The 20,676-nt window shown below is 40.2% G+C and overlaps 1 protein-coding gene across 3 annotated transcripts in view; it reads right to left on the bottom strand.

The window, feature by feature from the left end:
* Positions 1 to 311: 311 nt before the first annotated feature.
* LOC121645897 (chloride channel protein 2-like) overlaps positions 312 to 20,676 on the bottom strand; it is a 158,499-nt gene continuing 138,134 nt past the window's right edge. For 2 of the 3 annotated variants that reach the window (XM_041994666.1, XM_041994667.1), the window contains 6 exons: positions 20,208 to 20,278; positions 19,795 to 19,869; positions 8,105 to 8,143; positions 6,146 to 6,250; positions 2,671 to 2,757; positions 312 to 847 (listed from right to left, as the gene is read on the bottom strand). In XM_041994666.1, coding sequence (XP_041850600.1) covers positions 653 to 847; positions 2,671 to 2,757; positions 6,146 to 6,250; positions 8,105 to 8,143; positions 19,795 to 19,869; positions 20,208 to 20,278 — 572 coding nt within the window. In that variant the 3' untranslated portion in view covers positions 312 to 652. The remainder of the gene's footprint in view (positions 848 to 2,670; positions 2,758 to 6,145; positions 6,251 to 8,104; positions 8,144 to 19,794; positions 19,870 to 20,207; positions 20,279 to 20,676) is intronic. The other variant, XM_041994668.1, reaches the window with a different exon arrangement.

Here is a 20,676-nt window from a genome sequence, read left to right as displayed (position 1 = left end):
GCAACCTGACGAGCATGAGGAGCAAAAAAAAAAAAAAAACAAAGAAAAAACCAAAACATCGGTTCTAAAAGACTGAAATGTTTTCTAAAAAAATCCTGTAAGATAAAGTCATGAGCTTCCCTCCTCACATTTTTACTTTACATACATTCACACTTCACACACACACATTACAGTACTCATCACTGCTGTTAAAGTGGAAGACTCGTTCAGAAGAAAACTTCTGCAGGTCCAAACTTTGTTCCTGACTCTAAAGAGACATGCAACAATTTAAAAAGAGAAAAAAAAATCCTTTTTTTTTTAAATAAAAATGATTAAATTCAGTCCCAGCTTTGGACTAACTGCTCTGTTGGAGGATCCCAAGGGTTAAACGGAGAGCAGGTCACAAATTATGTTTCTCTCATCCTGTGGAGTGTCAGGCTGGGTCAGTGCAAAGCTCCTGAAGAAAGCACTGGATGGGCCATGAAGCACGGGAGGAGGTGCTGGAGGAGGTAGAGGAGCAGATGAGGAGAGGAGGAGGAAGTGGTGCAGCAGGGAAATTCTTTTCATTATTAAATATTGATCCTTCGCCCTGAGGATTTCTGCATGTTTGTGGCTTTGGAGATTAAAGACCTCATAGCATGCTCTTCCTCCACCTGCTCGGCGGATGTTTTCCTCACTGGGACAGCTCATCGGACTCGGATGGCGTGTGTTCGCGGGGAAGTGACATGCTCTTGTGGCGGTCCCACAGCTTGTGGAGCTCTGTGGCCTCCGACTCGCTGCTGCTGGTGCCGCTGTCCCTGAAGCTGGCCAGGGGGGGGCGCACCTTCACACCTTTCACCGTCACTGAGCCCTCGATGGCTTTACGCAGCTGCAAGAAGACAGCAAAGTTATTTTTTATGGTTAGGCAAATTAATGTGTTACTGCAGCTTATTTGTTTAAAGCGTTTGTAAACCAAAAGTTACTGAACTTTTCTTCATATAGCAGTTTTTTAAAATGACTTTTGAATTATTTTTTAAGTTTGGCATGTAATAATGCAATTAAACGTGATTAAAATCTGTTGCCCAGCACAATTATTATTATTATTATTTTTAAATAAAGCTGGCTTCCTGTGTGGAGGCCATGTATTCAGCTTGCTGTTATTGCTCAAGCAGTCAAAGAATAAGAACAAAGAAGTTATGATTTAATTCAGGTTGCTGCCCACTTCCCATTACCCTCTGCAAACCCTTTAGTTTACTTTTGCTCTGAAAAGTAACAGAAGCAGAGATCTTAGTCAGGCTGCATTGAGAGGCGAGCTCAGAGTAGTTATAGATTTTTGCTTGAGTGTGTTGAAACATATTGCAGAATAATGACTGTTCATTCATCTTTGCAGGCCTCTGTGCCACTTAAACTCAGGAAGAATGTAGATGAAAAAAAATCCAGTGTGCATTTCAGAGCTGTTGCTGCCTCAGTGCATGCAGCGCTGCAGGGCTCGTGTAGGATAACAGACCATTTATTATGGAGAGGTTTAGCCAAATAAAAGGACTCAAACCTAATTCAGCTAGTTTTCTATATGCATTTCATAAACAATATGTACAGTGCAGCTGCAACCAACAGGAAGTAATCAGCCCTGCATGTTGTCAGTGTCTCCATAAAAAACTACTGAATTTGGATAAATCTCACTAACTTCAAGTACTGTTAATCTGTTTTTGGTGACTATTTTATCTGTTTATTTTCATATTTTACTTATATGATTTCTTTATTTACTACCATTAAATACTTAAAGTGTGTTTTAACAACATTTAAAACTATTTCAACCAATCATTGACTACTTTAAGCTAGCAGTGATTGTTTTCTAATTTTTGCTAGGCCTCCTCTTCAAGAGGTGGAGTTTATTTAGTAAATAAGGAGAAAAAAAATCATTGTTTTCTGAAAGGGGAAACATTAAATTATCATGTCTCATGATCTGAGAGTACAGGGTTAAAAAGGCCGGCAGAACTGGGGCCCTCGAGGAACAAATTTAGATGTCCGTGCTCTAAAGTCAGCTTCATCCCATCTCGTAATGTTCTGATTAGGATGCTTGAGATCTAGAGAGGGGGACATGTGTTCTCCATATGAATCAGAGAGGCAGTCTGACAGAACAACAGAGGATGGGCTTTATCTGCTTTGGATGTTTTATATATTTATTTATTTGTCATCTGCTGGTGGAAAATAGAACAAAAAAGCCTAAATGTCAGGGACTGGCACGCAGCACTGCACTTAGCAACAATCCTCTCCCCACCTCCTGGCCAATTCACAAAGAGTAAGTGGTTTTTAGTTGTTTGTGCGCAGCAGAGATGGAGGCAGAGGGAGGTGGGCAGAGAACAGACAAAAGATGGAGACGGTAATATTCAGCAGCCTTTTGTCTGCTGCAGTACATCACAAGTCGAGGGGGGAGGAATCATTAAAGATGACTGAAAGCTCTTTGTGTGACTGAGTACAGCACAGTGACAGCAGACGATGCTGACAGTGATTTTACAGTTAAACAGTGAGAAGTGTGCTGCCTGTGGAAACTTTCCACAGAACTAGATGTCAAACATGTGAATAAAAAATGGATTCTGACAATAAAAGTTCAAGATAAAGGAAAGCTTCAGGAGCTCACTAGGACGAGAAGGATTTGACATAGTTATGGAGGAAATGCTACAGCATGCAGCCTCCTCCTGCAGAGACACTCACCTCTTTGAGGGAAACCACCCCGATGAGGCGTCCAATGCTGGTGACGTAGGCGTGGTCCAGGCCCAGCAGCGAGAAGATGGTGTGGGTCTGCAGGAGGACAGGGAGAGAAGGTGGGACAAAGCAGAGACGGTGCAATGAGATGATCTGATCTGGAACAGGAAGTGGAGCTAAAATTATCCAAAACAACAACTTCAGTCTCTGAGCTAGTCAGAGGACCTCACAGGTTTAACAGAGCATCAGGTTTTATTTAGGACCACCAAATAATGATAGTAAAATGGACTTTAGAGGGAAGGAACCCAAACCTGAGCTCAGGGAGGTATTCTGGGTATGTCCTACTGGGAAGAGGGAATATATATCCCTACTGGCCTAGGAATGCCTCAGCATTCCCCAGGAGGATGTGGCGAGTGTTGCTGGGAAGAGGGGGGTCCCGGTCTCCTTCCTGAACCTGTTGCTTTGGTGACCCAACCTCAGATAAGTGGAGTAAAATGGATGGGTGGATGGATGGATATAGGAGTATTTCAATCATTTAAGTTAAAGGTCTTAAAGGAGTTTTTATATAATCTTTATTATCTGGCTGTAAATGACGGACTCCTCATTTTATCCGAAAACAACAGCTGAGATCAAATGTTCTGTGGAAGAGGTTTTATTTGATCTATGTAATATCTCCTCCGTTTCCACTCATAACCATCAGAAATCCTGAGACCACTGTTTCTGTGAGCTCTTTTGCTGGATTTACCCTGCACTGTCTTGATGTTCCCACAGCTGTGTGGCTGTCTGCAGTCCATAACTGGAGCTGGATCTGAAAAGTTTCACTTGATACCAGCTGGACTTTTGCTCTTAACTCTTTCAGTGTTCAGAGCCTTTCTCCATCTGGGGTGTTGGTAATAAAATGAGAGCTATTACAGAAGCTATCACTCATTTGTTAAAGCAGCTCACCACAGGAGGCATGTCACCTCTTCTCTGAGGACATTTCACACCTTTTTAAATTATGATTGATTAATTGAAGGTCCCGAAGAGATTATTTAAGTTTTAATTTGATCACAGAGAGTAATCTTTGGCTCTCTAAAAACTTTGATTTTGGTAAAAGTAAATGGTTTCTGGAGATAATAGTGTCACACACACAGCAGTGTGCAGGCAGGCAGTGTTTAATATGCTGAGGGAGATTGTGCAAGGTATTGGGAATTGGGTTTGGCAGCATGCAGAGGAGGGAGGGGAGCGAGATGGATTGGTGCAGGATCCCTCACTTAAATGTTTAAAGAGTATTCACACAGAGCCGCGAGGACGATGGAGAGAAGGCAGTGTTATGAATGGAGGACATTAGGTGCTGCCACAGCTGCCTGCAAGCTGCAGTTACTGCGTGCACGTATGGGAAGTGTGTGTGTGTGTGTGTGTGTGTGTATTTGTGTGTAAAGACACAGCTTCCTCTGGGGTTTATACCTGTGCTGCAGTAAGAAAACTAAATCAACACAAGTACTGAAGAGTTCCAGCTTCTTTCTTTCACTTTCTCCTCAACTCAGCAGGGAAGATCTTTGACTACAGTGTGTGTGTCTCTGTGTGTGTGTGCTGCTTTTACATTGTTTGTAAGCAGCTTAATGTCACTACGCACCACAGGAACACTGAGTGTATGGAGTATGATGTCAAAGTTCACAGAGTCCATACTGGGGAACTGGTGGAGTTTCAGCAGCTACACTCCAACTCACAATGTTTGGGCCAAACATTTTTGGCTATATGGGTAAAGACTCTTCATGAACCTTATTTATCTACCTTGCTTAGCAACAGATTTATGCATATTTAATGTGCGACAACATTTCCACACTAAAATGTGAAATTTACCATCTTGTATGTTATATTCATGAATGTGCATAAATCTCAGCTCTGATCTGCTCACACACAGAACATTACATGTTTTCTTTATCTCGTCAAAATAATATTTAATCACTTAGGAATAACATTTATTTATAAACAGACATAAAACTTACAAAAGACACCTGTGACAGACAGGTGAGGACTCATCACTGACCTGGTTTTATCAAAAGATTCCCAGAGAACTCCCAGAGAGCTGATCCAGGGGTGACTGTAAAAACCTTTTAATGGGGGGCCCAGGCAGAGGAACAGACTGGGTAAAGGGTAGCTCATGTAAATGATTTATACTATGTTACTAAAATATAATTTAGGAAATGATGACCTAATTATTCGAACTAAGGTAATTGTCTGATGTAAAAAGTAAAATTTGGAAAAGCAAACAGCCAGTGATATTTTTCTTTATCAACAATTGTTTACATCAGCTGGTTTTAATCACATGTGTACAAACACTTGTACTTCACTGAAAAGAAAAACTTGCCGAATTATAAGTTTTATCAATGTTTCTTCAGCATTATTGGCTGTTGAACTTTGTAGATGTCACATCTGGTGCCTTTTTGACTTTTATATGCTCTTCATTAAATATGAACCAGTTTGGATCAACAAATATCACCCAGATTGGCAGTTGTGAGATGATGCTGTATAAATGCTGCGTTATGATCAGTAACATGGCAGAACACTGGTGTAGAACAACATATAGAAGTACATTACATATTGCATTCACTTGCACTTTAAGTGTTACCTTTATAAAGGTCAGGTTACAGTAAATATTCGTTAGAATCTGATTTTCTATTCTTGGGGTGACACCCTAGGGAGCAGTCAGATTTTAGGGTGGTCTGTGGTTGGGCTTTTCCTAACCATCGCTGAGTTCGATTACACCATCTGTGTTGGATGCTGTCTTTTCTCTTAGTCCAAAATACATTAATGTCCTTCTGAGCAATTTAAACATGAAGTTGAAATCCAACAGTAAAACGCTGTGGTGATGCTGGGCATGTGTGTGCATGTTACGTCAAACCAAGTCACCTTTTTTATACAGAACATTTAAAACCAACTGATGTAACCCAAAAGCTTCACAAGATGAAAATACAACATCTACAGGTGGAAGTACGGCTGCAGATATGTCTCATTACTGTATGACTATACCACTATGTTGTGGTATGTGAATATGAACGGTCTGTGCACGTTTGATAAGCACAGAAGTTTTGTTGGACTTATAAACATTTATTTTCTATGACAGGTTAATAAACGAGGGGTCCTGGTCTCTCTCACAGGTTTTTTTAGACTCAAACTATTTCACAGGTTTTGGCTTCTGCTGTAGAAAAACATGACTTTTTCAATTCCATCTGAGCATTTGTACAAGACATGAAACCTGAAAATCTAAGATAAAAATGACCTTACATTGAAAATGATCCATTATTGCAAACATCCTAGAAAACATGTCAGAGAATTTCAATAAATGTGGGACTGTTCTCCACATCTCACCCTTTCCCACATCTCTATTTACAGTATATAAACATTTGATGGCTGATGTTGTGTAACTTTATCCATCCTGCAGCTAGAACACACATTTGTATTGTAGTTAAAGGTTAAACAGCAGTTTTATCTAAAGTCAGACCTTATGCAGCGACGTGCGCTCCACCAGCTGGAACGGAGCCGGGTCGATCTTGCAGTTGTTGAAATTGACCTGCTCATCAAGCTGCTTCTCCTCCCACTCTGCGATCTGAAAGTAACACAGATTTTTACTGATGGTTGAAGTTGAAGAACTCTGCAGCATTTAGTAAAGTACTGACAGGATCAGCAGGTAATGTTGACAGATGTTTTTATGAGCAGTGTTAGTCACTAATTAGAAAACAAATAAACCAAATCACCCTGACAGATCAATGAAAAAGGCTCAATGCTGCATGACACCATAAATCACACAAAAACTGCAGTTCAAAGGGAGAAAGGTGAATGATGCAGACAGAGGCTGAGACATGGCAGATGTATGAGAGGTGATTGAGGGAGATTAAAAAAAGAAGATGGAGAGAAAAGTGAGAGGAATGTGCAGCAGACAGAGAGGAAATGAGAGCTGCTGTTGATGGATGAATTATGAATGATGTCATATCCAAAAATATAAGACTCCAGGGTAATTGACCCATCTGGGAATATTGAGAAATGTGAAAAGCCCAGTTTATCAGACTGGGATGTCATCAAGTGCAAACTGAGATTCCAGGAAGAAAAATGTAGGTTTGTAAAGCTCCGTTTGACCCTGTCTTCACAGCGGAGTCAGTCGCCAAGTTTCCAAAATAACTAATGAATGCAATGTTCACTACAGAAATGGGTAGGGATTCTTCCCCTCGTAAAAATGGTCCCCAACAATAGTATTTTTAGATGTTAGACCTCCACATTTATGACCCATTTTACTGTACATACTACATTTATGACTTTACAATTATTTTCTGTTGGTATTAGAACAGCTTTGAAAACCTCTCATATAAACACAACAAGTATTATTGGACTATTTCTTTATTGTAACAATGCTATTTGGGAATAAATAATACAAATACTGTTAAAAAGTCTGTTTATTTCCCTTTTAAATGGAGCCACATTTGTAAGAAAAACGTATTTGTGGGATGAGCAGCAGATTTTAGTATGTGGGTTCTTCCCATAGATAACTTCCCAAATCATCTCTGCAAAAGCCAAAAGAGGTTTGGGACCCTTCTTTCAGGGTCCTGATTTTACCGATCTGCCTCTATAGTATGGAGCTTGACACTTTGCAATCAGTTAATTGGTCGAAAGAATCGCCGCTTCCCATGCAATTCAGCAATAAGAAAAGATGGCAACAGCGTCATGTTTAGATATATCCTGGATGTTTTTTGTTAATTAAAGCTTTATGCCAAAAAGACAGAAGACAGACAGACATTCCCTTTTTCTGTCATCTATCATCCTCTGGCTTATACCGCGCCTATTGAATACGTGTAAGGTTTGCTGTGGAAAACCAACATAGATCCCAGTATACCAAACCAAATCACACCAAACTACCCTGTCCTGAGCTGAACCCTTGTTAAAAACAGGGCTTCTGTGCACCTGGCCTGTACCACAATACTCCCAGTCTTCTGAGAGTCTGCTCCCCTTTCTCTTCTTTCACATAACGGTATGGCCATAGTATTTCTTTGCATGTGATTGGTTGCATGGTGTACAATCACAAGAAAGTCCCACCCCTTCTGAAGATTCGTTCCAATGGGAGTCGGCTCAGCTTGTTTGTGAATGACACATAACTGGTAACGACCCTTGTGCTGGATCAGACTTTTTTTTCACTCATCTCATATTTTGAGTTTAAACTCAGAATTTCATTTAGTCCCTCAAACTCTGCACCAGCTTATAACTCAGTTTCCTGCTATAAAGAGACTGATAAAACCTCAATGTAATCATTGTGACATCACCATTGTTATATTCTCAGGGCTGCCAGGTTGATTTGTTCTTATAATAATAAAGGGGGGTGTTGTTAAATACTCAGCTTTAGCCAAATAACAGCCTCTACTAGCGGTGAAGAGTGTGCTAATATATCTGCTTTGTGATTGGCTGTGCCCCTTACCTCTCTTAGGGTCATGTCGTCTTCCACATCTCCATCATCCTGTAGATGAAAACAGTGAATAAGGCAGAGTGTAAACTACACAGGACAAACAGGAGCAGTGGTAAACAACACTCAGTACTCAAACATTTATTTGTCATCTTTAGATGAAGAAAATCTGAAGACAGGATGAGCCGGAGCTGCTGGTGCATCACATCAGAGGTGTCGTACTGCCGTCCCACACAGATGGACAGAAGTGAGATGAGCAACTAAAGAAGCAACTACAGAACATTTAATGAGTGCGGGGGATGTGATGTATGACATGTCAGAGCAGATGATCATTATAATGATGGATCGGTGGCGGGCGCCACATACATTGAAGTTAAACCAGCAACCTGCAGTATTAGTGTGTGTGTGTGTGTGTATGTGTCTGAGTGAAAGTGATGAACTGATACACAATTTAAAATGTTAAGTTGTGTGTTTACCCCCATAAGACTGAGTGTGTAGGAGAGAAAACCAAGGGCTGACAAGAGCTCCGAGCTCATTTATCCTCATTGCTGTGGTGGCTGACCTGTCGGTAGCCGTAGCAACTGTTGCCGTGGGGCAGTAAGAGGTGCCCTACTGTAGCATTATGCAAGCAGAGGCCAGACATGGCCGGAGTTTATGAGACAAAATACACACGGTCAGACACCTATGAGCGCTACATCTCTGCTGTCAGATCATACACAACACAAGGACACCCTGAACACACACACACACACACACACACACACACACACCCCGTCCGGGTGTAGAACTGTGCAGGTACGAGTGTGTGTGACATGTTTGTGTGTTTGCAGACAAAAACAGAGAGGTGATACTGTGAATGCAAAACAGCTGCAAAGAATAGAAAGAAAGCAAAATTTTCTGCTTCTGGTTATAAAAATTATCTAAGAGAAAGTGTGTGTGTGTGTGTGTGTGTGTGTGTGTGTAGATAGGTGTGAGGCAGTGAGACTCAGAGTGCTGACAATGAAGCTGTACTGCTTGCTGTGCAGTTTCTGTGACCAGATGACAATGAGAACAGTCCATCCTTTCTTTGTACAGCCATCACCCACCCAGCAGCCATCATCCATGACGCAGCGATGGGAGAAATGCTACCGAGCTATGACTCAGGAATTATACTAGTGCGACACAAAGCAGCATTTTTAACCATCTGGAACAATCAACACAGGAATAATTCCATTTCTGCAGCCATTCTGCTAACCAGCATGGCTAAGACATTGAAACTGTGCACAGTGAGGACGTCGTTACCAGAAAACAAACAGCTGAGGTTTTTTTTTATAAATGGGAATTAGTTTTTTTAGTGTTTTGTAGTTGTCGGCCCTAGATTTATGTTCAATTCATTTCACGCTACAGGGAACCAGAACCCACCCAGAAAATGTCCAAATGAAGAAAAAGAAGGTCAATAAGACCCACAAATTTAATTAGGGGCCCCGCTGTTTTCTGTGCTGATTCCCACTTTCCTCATTGCTTTTTAAATTACAGTTTAATTTCCTTTTTATTCTTCATTCGGATTAGAAAGCAGCAACTTTCATACCACAATGAGCAGGGCTGCACGGGTAAAATGGCCTAAACATAAAATCTCTGACTTCTCATTCTGAATCCATGTTTTCTTCTTTAAAGCAACAAACCACAACTGACAACAAATCGATCCAAAAACAAGTTTGTTTTAACAACTAAATGAAAAAGTCTAAGTGATTTTCCTTCAAGAATAACAAAATTTTACTCAATATGAACCTTATAAAGACAAAAAAAAACTTTCCTGTAAGCTTTTGACAGATAGGAGAGTATTTCCTGTCAGTCATGTCCCAGTAGAAGTGTGTGTTGGTGTATTTATGTGCAGAAACAAGGCCCTGTTTGTTGTAATTACCTTCTTTCTCTTTATATTTTTTCCTGTGTTTGAGACATTGTTTAGCTGCAACCATTAGCCACAGTGTGTGAATGTCTCAGAAGCAACACTACATAACTTTCCAACCATAACACTCTGCGACTGATGCGTTTTGATGGCACACTGACATCTATTCTGTACATTCCTGATTCTGTCATTACCCTTATTTTTTTTAAAAAATAATTTAATATTCAAATACAAATTAGGAATCTGTTCTCTGCTGCATTTCAATAGCTTTTATTTAGAAGTCAAAATCTACATCTGGTTCTTTTAAGCTGGAATTATGTTTTAATATTGTCTTTAACTTTATTTCTTGCATTTTATCTATTTTATTTTAGCATATTCCTTCTGCTTTTATTTCATTAATTGCATTTCTTTTAATCTTTATTTATTTATTATTTTTCTTTTTTTTAAATGCACTTGTCTGCACCCTGCTGTAATATTTTATGTAAAGCACTTTGAATTGTCTTGTGCTGAAATGTGCTCTACAAATAAATTTGCCTTTGCCTTTAATCTCTATCATTGAGATCTCTTCTGAGTTCAAGAAAGATTAACATGCAACTGGCTTAATATCTAACAGAAGGCTTTAAAGAAGACGCCAAGATAACATCCACCTTTTAGAAACTATAAGAAGTGTGCTTGTTAGCTCATTGCACAATGTATAGTCATTTTCCATTCACTAAACACCTAAAATCTAACATTGTTCCTAATCATTCTGCTTGCAGGATTTCAGTTAAATAAACATTTGGGTTTCAGCTTTTCTGTTTTGGTTTTGTAACACCTGATTTAAATGAAATGGTTCTTTCTACACCAGCTGCAGCATGGAAACATCTAAAACCGGCAGGATGGTAGCCCTTAAAGACCGGAGTTGGTGACCCCTGCTCCAGAGAATACATTTGTGCATAAAGCTGTACTTGGGCCACCCTTAACCAAAGCTCATACAGAGAAATGTTTATAGTGGGCTCAGAAATACATTTGGTTTTATCCACAGGTAAATGTTGTGCTACACTGGATGTTCCAGATGGATGGAGGTTTTGGATGGCTGATAGACACAAGACTACCATGATTTGGACTGGAATAATGGAGAAGGAGATAGTGGGCTCCTTCAGGGTGCCTAAGGATGTCAAAATTACCTCTGCTAAACCCATCCAGTTTCTAACTGCCATGGTATAAGAGGAAGAAATGTTCCTGCTGCAGTAAAGAAAACGCTCCGTTCCATGCTGCTAAAAGTTTTAGACATTATAATGAATTTTTATTAAAATAAACCTGCCTGAACAAAAGTAAGTCATTATGTTTTCCCATTACTTTTGCATCATTTAACTATTGTTAGCAGAGCCAGTCCTTGGCATAGATGACTGCTTAGGGCAGGGGTGTCCAGCTCTGGTCCTCGAGGGCCACAATCCTGCAGGTTTATGATGTGTCCCTGCTCCAAAACTACCTGACTCATATGAATGAGTCATTGTGCAAAACCTAACAGGCTGTTGGATCTATTTAATATGAGTCAGGTGTGTTGAAGCAGGAAACACTGAAAACCTGCAAGACAGTGGCCCTCGAGGACTAACTTTGGACACCCCTGGCTTAAGGCGATATTCATTGTAGGGGGGCGCCACTCTGAGCTGTAAAAAACAAAACACACACACACACACGCACACAAAAAGCCATGATTTAGAGCCCTTTCCTCATACTTTGTGTGAATACACAAGGTGGAAAAAAATGGAGAAACAATAAACAATAAACACCCGTCTCCCAGTTGTTTCTCACTATGACCTGAACCAGAACCTGTCCTGCACCGTGGGGGACAGGTAGGGGACGAGTTATCTGAGGGTGCATCAGTAGTTAAAACTGACACGTTAACTCATCCAAACACAGTTTTAACCAAGAAAAGAGGTTCCAGTTTGTTACCTTTCCTAACATTAACTTTTCATTTGTTCCAGGTAGAGGCTGGAGGTTAGCTAAGCTGGAATAAAGCAGAGTTTCCTCATAATGCTGCTGTAGCTGCTGTGAACGAACGCTCTCTTCTTTTAGTGATAATAACAGCCGGGCAATGATTTATGTTCTTTTACACATTAAGTCCTAATCTATTGTTATTATTACTCAATGTTACAGTTAAAATTTGTTATTAATTACAGCAAGTATTGATCATAGTCAAAATAAAGTTAGTTTCCACAATATCTCCTTTATATGAAATAAAATTACAACAGACTCAATGCTGTGGTACAACAGTGGATGTTTTGTATGTTTAAATCCAGCAACAAGTCAGCCAACAAGCAGCTGCAGCAGCAGTTAAACAACAGCTGGAAGCAGGTGAGTTCAGTAACTATTATGCTTCTAATGTCAATACAACCAAATCCACACACGTTGGGTATAATCCGATCAAATTTGCATAAAAATATTGACATCAGGTACATATGCAGCTCACCCTGGCCTGTTCATCTGGAATGTTTCTGCCAAAGAAAATCTATTTTTACTAAGACAATAATTGTCCAGACCTTTAAAAAACATTTCTAAACCCTGACAGAAACAGAAAACCATGTGATTTGTAGCTTGCACACAGATCCCGGTTTTTATTTGAATGTAACACTGTCACATATTTTACCTTCTTAAAAAAAGTTCATTTATTAATACTGATAGTTTTTTAATTTTTACTATTATTTGTGTTTTACTATTATTATTTAGTGTGCTTGCATGTTGTGTGTTGAATAATTAAATTTTAAGATCTTTTAAAGGCTGTTGTTCATCACTGTGTGTGATTGTTTGGTTTGGATTAATGATGTTCTTTCTTTTGGGTAAAAAAAAAATTAAAATAAAAATATATTTTCCAGAAGAAAAGAAAGAAAAAATGCAAATGAAACATTTTTCTCTTGATTTTTTCTTAGTGGGAACTTTAAAGGGCTAAAAAGAAGACCTGTGAGGGTGGGGAGCAGTAGACATTTCTGGTCTCCTCAATGAGGTCCAGGCAGAAAATATCCCTAGTCTTCAAAGTTCAAAGGATGAGCTAGCTGTTAAGATGAAATCAGAGGACTCTGTGGTAACATGGAGCTGAATCTGAAAAAATGTTTCTAGAAAAATAATCTCCTTCAGAATAAAAAAAAAGTCCTTTAGTTTGAGCTGCTAGATGTTCAGATGCCTGACATGATTGATGAAGAAGCTCCAGATGTCACTGGGACTGAGCTCATTATCTTCCTGCCTCACTGATAACTGTGAAATGTTGGAGCTATTTGTCATCATAATGTTGGATAAACATGTCAAAGGAGTCAGGAAGTCCTTTCTTCAGCTTAATAAGATGAATTATATAAAATAATTTCAACTTTTCTTTACTTCTAAAAATGCAGCAATTATACTGCTTCATCTCACCACTGATTGGTTTATTCAGGGTGGCTGTCAGAGATGGAGAACTGGCAATCGGTTATACAACATCTTAACCAGTTTCCTGACTTCTTTACACCCACAGATCTTGTTTTGTCTCCATCTCAACTGATCCTGATGCAACAGAGTGTAAAACAGCTACTCAGAAGTTAATTTAGCTACAGAAACTTCATCATTACACACATAACAGTGTTATAGTGAGAAGAAGAAGGCCCACATATCCGCCCATGGTCCAAAGAAACTGCACAAAAATACTAAATAAAGAGGAGGAAGTAAGGCACCGAAAAGCTCCCAAACCCACAAGCCATCATAAATAAAGCATGGGGGGAGACACCAGAGAGGGGAGAAATAATGAGAAAACAGCACGAAGGGGCAGAGCAGTATAATGTCTCTGCAACACATTACTGATGTCATTTACTCTGCATCAATATTTCACAGCCTGTATGCAACCATGATGGAGATACAAAACAAGAGTGGAAATGTTGTGAACACAGACTTGAACCAAATATGGACCAAAAAACAAAAAGGAGCAAAGTTTAGAGAGAGGAGAAATCATAATTTGATATATTTTCTGCTGCAGGGAACAACTTAGAAATAAAAAATCTGTTAGTCAATATTCCTGCAGAGCCCGAACAGATTCATAGCTCTGCCTCCTGCACCACTGCTCCGTTAAATGTTAATAATAACTCGAGATGATGAGGGAAAACAAGCCTGCGGGCCTGCTTTACTGTAACAGCACATACTTGTTTGTATGCAACAGGGGTTCATTACTAATTAGCTCGTTGCAAGGCAGTAATGACTAACATGCTTCTTGGCCCACTTAACACATCCAAAAATTTGCTGTGCTAATACGGCACCATCTGTCTGAGCACTGAGTGTACAACACCATTCTCTGCCATCATCAGATTTTATTAAATGAGAACAAACAGAGGCTTGACTGCTGTCCATCGATTAAACACTGCTGGCAGGGCATGCAGTCTGACAGACATCAGAAACAAACTTCCACCAATTTATCTCTTAGGATTAAGTTAATCTGGTTTTATGTTTTTGGTGAAAATGTTTGTGCACAAAAATGTAATCTATTGCTGACTGGACCCCTGTTTCTTTCAGAACTGCCTTAATTCTTGATGCCATAAACTTAATAAGGTGTTGGAAACATTCCTCAGAGGTTTTGCTCCATATTGACATGACAGCATCACACAGCTGATGCAGGTTTGTCGGCTGCATCCATGGTGAGAATCTCCTGTTCCACCACATCCCAAAGCTGGTCTGTTGGAATGAGATCTGGTGACTGTGGAGGCCATTGGCGTACAAAGAACTCTTGTCATGTTCTAGAAACCAGTTGAAGATGATTTGAGCTTTGTGACATGGTGCATTATCCTGCTGGAAGTAGCCATCAGAAGATGCTACACTGTGGTCATAAAGGGATGGACATGGTCAGCAACAATACTCAGGTAGGCTGTGCTGGTTAAACCAGGCCACGTTGGTACTAAGGGGCCCAAAGTGGGCCAAGAAAATATCCCTCACACCATGACACCACCAGCAGCCTTAACCATTGATCCAAGGCAGGATAGATCCATGTTTTCATGATGTTTCCACCAAATTCCACCCATCTGCTTCAAGGTTGGATGTGTTGTGTGTTCAGAGATGCTATTCTGCAGACCTTGGTTGGAACCAGTGCTGATTTGACTTCCTGTTGCCTTTCTATCATCTTCAACCAGTCTGCCCATTCTCCTCTGACCTCTGACTTCAACAAGACATGTTGGTCCAGACATCTGCTGCTCACCGGATATTTTCTCTTCTTCAGACCATTCTCTGTAAACTCTAGATGGTTGTATGTGAAAATCCCAGTAGATCAACAGTTTCTGAAATAGTCAGACCAACAAACATGCTACATTCAAAGTCTCCTTTCTTCCTCAATCTGATGCTCAGTTTGAACTTCAGCAAGTCGTCTTCACCATGTCTCCATGACTACATGTTTTGAGTTCTGTGGTCCTCAATGAAGTCCTGAATGCAGCATACTGGCTACATCCTGTCATCCTAAACTGAACTTTGAACTTTTTAAAGAAAAAAATCTGAAACATTTTACACCTAAATACAAGTGGATGGTTTTAAAATAAAAAAAATGTTTTCTCCAATGATTCAGTCAGACAATTTTGTGTTTTTCTAATCAGAGTATAAAATGATAGATTTTTTTGGGGGTGTGGCTACAACAAGCCCCTACAGGACATTTAGATGTCCTGCGCTATTGTCTCTAAAAGCATCCAACAGGCTGTGGTGAATCAATACAAAAAGGTGGCGTAGCAGTGATGTGATTTGCAGGCTTCTAGAGGTGTGACCTGCGATGCAGCCCCCCCATCAGGATGGTGCAGTCTGAGAGCAGACGAGTCTCAGAGACAGACGGACCATGTAATGCGAAGTTCTTCTCCTGCTCATGTGTGACACAAACACACTTTGGTTTGATTAATCGGTTTCATTAGAACAGATAAAGAAATGGGTTTGGTCATTTTACTCTGACTGAGGTGGTTTCTGAGTCGCAGCCTCCTTTTAGTGCCACACCATTATGTTGCAGTGGGAAACTCACCCCTCAGGGTTCACAGCTGGAAAAAAAAAAAAGAGAATGGGGCTCACGGTGGCCCCATTTTCACTAATTTTGTTCCTTACTTTAAGTTTTTTAAGGGAAGTCTTGCTCTTGTGATAACCCACAGCACAAAGACACATCTTGGGCTGAGGTTTTTGAAGTGAACAGTGAATCACTGAAAAACACAGATTTTCTTATATGTCAACAGAACTGTTCAGTGTGATGAATCAGCTGCAGACCAGAGGCTTCCAAACAGAACCCGAGGCCACGGATGAAAAATGATTTGACACTGATGTGCTGCTTAGTGATTGAAAACATGTTTAGACTTCAAAACCTGGACTAATGGAGCTCTTTCAGTGCCTCAAGTCTTGTCATTAATAGTGCTAATAGAGTCACACAATACAATCAGAGCTGAGAATCTGAAGGACAAACTGTCTGATCTCGATTATAATAAGCTGAGATCCAGAACAAATGCAGCTTTCCTTTAGTGAAATCGCAGATCTTTTGCTTCTCATATGCATCTGTGTGAAAGTTTAATGTATTAGGATGAAATAAACATCTGATTCTTACCAGGTTTGAAAAGGAGGTAAATACAACATCAGATGAACAAAAACACGATATGTTACACCTAGGGGTGGAATTGATTTAAAAAAATTTATATAATTAGAGGTTTTGTTAGTAATTAATCTTGATAAGTTGCAATATTTTCCCCAAAAAACATGTTTTAATTTAAATGGATTCTAGTGGATGACTGAACCAAATAATAGACACAAACATTAATATTATAAACATAAGCTCTGTTAATGTCTGATTAATAAGCATTTAATTGCATTTCAATTCAAAACAGTAGAAAACGAAATAGAAAATATCTCTGGCCAAAATAAACAGACCCAAAAGTTAAAGTGTCATTTTAATTACTTTAACAAGCAGCTTCGGCTGATCGGCTGATTAAAACTCTACAACATGTTAACAGTACTTTTCCCTTTTCTCTTCATTAGTAAGCAATAATATCCAATGGTAAGCCTGAGTGGGATCAGCCAGCAGCAGCTTTGAGTCTGGTCAGGGAGCAGAGATGAACCTCTACTCTGGAACTGATGCTGCACCAAGACCGAAGCTATCAAGTGCTTTTGGATGAGGGAGGGGCCAGAGTCAGCACCGCCGCTCATTGAGAAGAGGAAACGTTGCTTTCACGTCAGTCTCCAAAAGTCTCCAATATCACCCGAAAAAGTCTCTAGATTTGCTGCCAGCTGTTTTATTTCTTTTTTAAATGAATCACTAGAAGGGTCTGAAAACTTGCTAAATATAATGCACACATATTTATAATGATGATTATGTGCACTGAAACTTGAGTGTCTCCATTTTTTTAGTGTTAACTTGGTGATAAATAATCACAGTTCTACAGTCATTTGGCAGTGCGATTAAGAGCATATATAATAAGCTTTCATGTACAAACGGTCCATCCTGAACTGGAACAGCCTGCAGAACAGGTCAGGTGAACATCTTGGTGAGGTAGTTTAAAAAAGAAGGTGGTGCACTACCAGTCAAAAGTTTGGACACACTTTCCCACTGAATCTAATGGGAAAATGTGTCCAGACTTTTGACTTGTAATGAACACCATAGAATAAATATCATATAGCTCACTTTACGTTCTACATTTTGTAAAGCAAAGCAGTAAAGCAAACGACCTCCTGCTGTGCCCAAACACATGCAACATCTTTTTAAGATGCAGTGGTCCGAGTGTAGCTCAACTGGTTGAGCAGTCGTCCCAGCGACAGCAGCTACAGCTCCTCGGTGCAGCTGGCCTACGTCTGAGTCCCATCCTGGGACCCTTTGCTGCATGTCATTCCCCGCTTTCTCTGATCCCCTTTCCTGTCAAGCTACTGTTGACTAGAGCACAAAAGTCTAAATTTAGCACAAAAGTTTAAATTAACTTGTTTCTCAATGAATGAAATAATGAAAAATAGTTTCATTTTCCCCTGAGGGAAATTAAAATGTTAGGAGACAATCTGCAATATCTTTGCAGATATTTATTTTGAAATAATGAAATGTTTTGTAAATTACCAAATGTTATTTTGAAATATTGATAAAAACATGACTGTAATTTTATTATCGGATTTTAATGAACTGAACAGCAGAAAACAACAGAAATGCAGATTTTTGTTCAAATGTGGCCATGCAAATGTTTGTAGGAGTACCTGTGTTTGCAGATACAAGATTTTCATGAATGCAACAATCTCTTTAAAGAGTCTGTAAGTCAGACTTATTTGTTTGTAAGAATTGTTGAGGCCCAATGATAGTCCGACCTTCCATTTATTCATGTCACATGCCCGTTTGTAGCCACGGCCACATGAACTATCCTCCACTGGAGCAGAGTATTTCTCTGCATGGTGGTGGATAATTTGGACCTGGACAACTTGCAGTCATTGAGTGGACCATGAAGTCTTCTGGATACCAGAAGTCAAATGTGAGACCACCTGCCTAAGAGCAGGTGGTTCATGCAACAGGAAAATGATCCCAAACACAGCAACAGATCTGACTGAAAAGAAAAGAATCAAGGTGTTGACATGATCCAAGTCCAGACCTCAACCTGGTTGAAATGCTGTTGGGACTTTCAGAGACTGTACAGAAACCACTACTGCAAACCTTTATAAACTGAAGCAACGTTAGAAAGAAGAGTGAACCAAAATTCTTCCACAACCATGTCACACAGAAAATCATTACTGGAACTTATTACTTACTTAGTGCAGCTAATGATGATCACAGACAGAAATATTGCCTGTCAGTATCCAAGTGTCTCAACTTCAAATCGTTTTAACTTGACTGACAGACCTGCTCTCGTCTTCATGGCTTCACAACCATTGTTAGAGGCATACAGAGAACAAACAAGGTAATTAAACTGAGTTTGACAACGTGGCATCGGATCAGAAGATTTATGGTAGAACCGAGCAGCACTGAAACACTCCCCACCATCCACTGTGGATGTGGGGGCAGCTGGCTGACAACAGAAACGTTTGGAGGAAAAAACACGTTTTATTTTTTAGGCTCCTGGTGAATGATGATGATGATGAGTTTAAAACAAGATGAGTTGATTCCATCAAACAGAGAACTGTGAATGAATTGAACATGTGATGCTGAGCAGTGTCTGATTCTTAGAAGTGAGGTCATCTGGTGACATCATGCAATGATCAGTTCAGAATCAGATGCTCGTTTCACTGATTGACATGCATCGTTGCTGGGGTAACAGGACACATCCCTGCTTATAATGAGACTTCCCATCATACTTGTCCAATCCTTGCTCATACTGATTCGCCCTGATATGGGAGTTCCAGGAACAGGACGGAGCCGCTCTGAGAGGTGGTCACTGGTTGGCCATGTCAGGTGACGCAGTTGATGATGGGGCATGCTTGATTAAAGAATGTCCACTCTGCAGAACATTGGACCACAACTCCACCTCATCTTACTGGGAATGTTTATCCAGATGGAGTGAAATGTCTCCATGTGAGAGAATTATGGAATTTAGAAAAAATCTGAATGGGATGTTTCTTTTTCTTTTCTATAAAGAGTAAGCATGGTGCTTCAGTGGTCAGGTGTTCTGTGTAACCTCTACTGACCAGTGGACAGATGGAAACTGGTTATACTGGGTGGCTTGCTTTAGAAACTAGAGGCAGTGGAAGGTCAGAGGTTACAGGTTGGACAAAGACAAGGGTGCTCTACAGTTTTTGGCACAATGGAGGAGCCTGGTCTGGATCACAGACCATCGGCTTTCAGGATTAGCCCTGAAATGGAATGATGGCGTGATAATTGTTTGATTGGCGGATAAACCTGCATCAGAGCTCTTACCAAGACAGATATCCGGACTCGTTTGGACGGTCTCCTGTACTCAGGAGACACGGGGCTCTCCACATTGTTGTTTGTCTTCCAGGTGACCAGAAACAAGCAAACAGTGTTAAGAAGCTCATAGTCAGTTAGACTTTGTGGATAAATAAAAAATAACAAACTTGACTGCAGAGATGGAAAAGAAGCCATTAGCTGCAGGAAGCAAAACTGAGACACAGTGAGATGCTTTCTGCTGCAGTGTGTTCTGTAAATATGTGTGTGTGTGTGTGTGTGTGTGGGAGGTACTGTACTGCAGAGCGTGAAGGACTGTATGTGAGAGATAGCTTAGGACTGTGTGGGCGCACAGAATGTGTGAACGACAGGATGTGAGTCACTGTGTATGTTGTTGGATATTTTTGAGGACATGAAGCTCTCACCTCCAGGCCTTCTACATCCGGACTTGCGCAGAACAGGTTCTTCAACGCGATGCCAGAATGATCATGCTGGCCTGCAGGAGAAACACACAGATCCAAGCTGCTGTTAGAACTTCTTATGTCTGCAGAACCCGACTCACCTGTTCTGCTTTAATTATATCAGTCTGCACATGAATAACTGAGAACATCCAGAAAGTCTAATCAGTAGTTTGCAGAAATGGGGCTGCAAATGATATGCTGAGTAACCAGCTGGTGCAACTTCAATACCAAAACAGTTGTGTAAATCAAAAAAGAATATTTTGTCCCATTCTGGTTTAATGCAGGATTGTAGCCACTCAACAGTCCTGAACCTTTGTTGCTGGATTTTTGATTTCATGATGCTCCGGGTGTTTTGTATTGGTGAAAGGTCTGGACTGCAGGCAAGCCAGTTCAGCAGCTGGACTCCTGTGAAGTCATGTTGTTGTGATAGATG

The sequence above is a fragment of the Melanotaenia boesemani genome, chromosome 9, assembly GCF_017639745.1.
Source record: "Melanotaenia boesemani isolate fMelBoe1 chromosome 9, fMelBoe1.pri, whole genome shotgun sequence".
Classification (NCBI taxonomy): domain Eukaryota; kingdom Metazoa; phylum Chordata; class Actinopteri; order Atheriniformes; family Melanotaeniidae; genus Melanotaenia; species Melanotaenia boesemani.
Note: the sequence above shows the minus strand (reverse complement) of the source record. Positions and strands in the feature narration are given on the sequence as shown.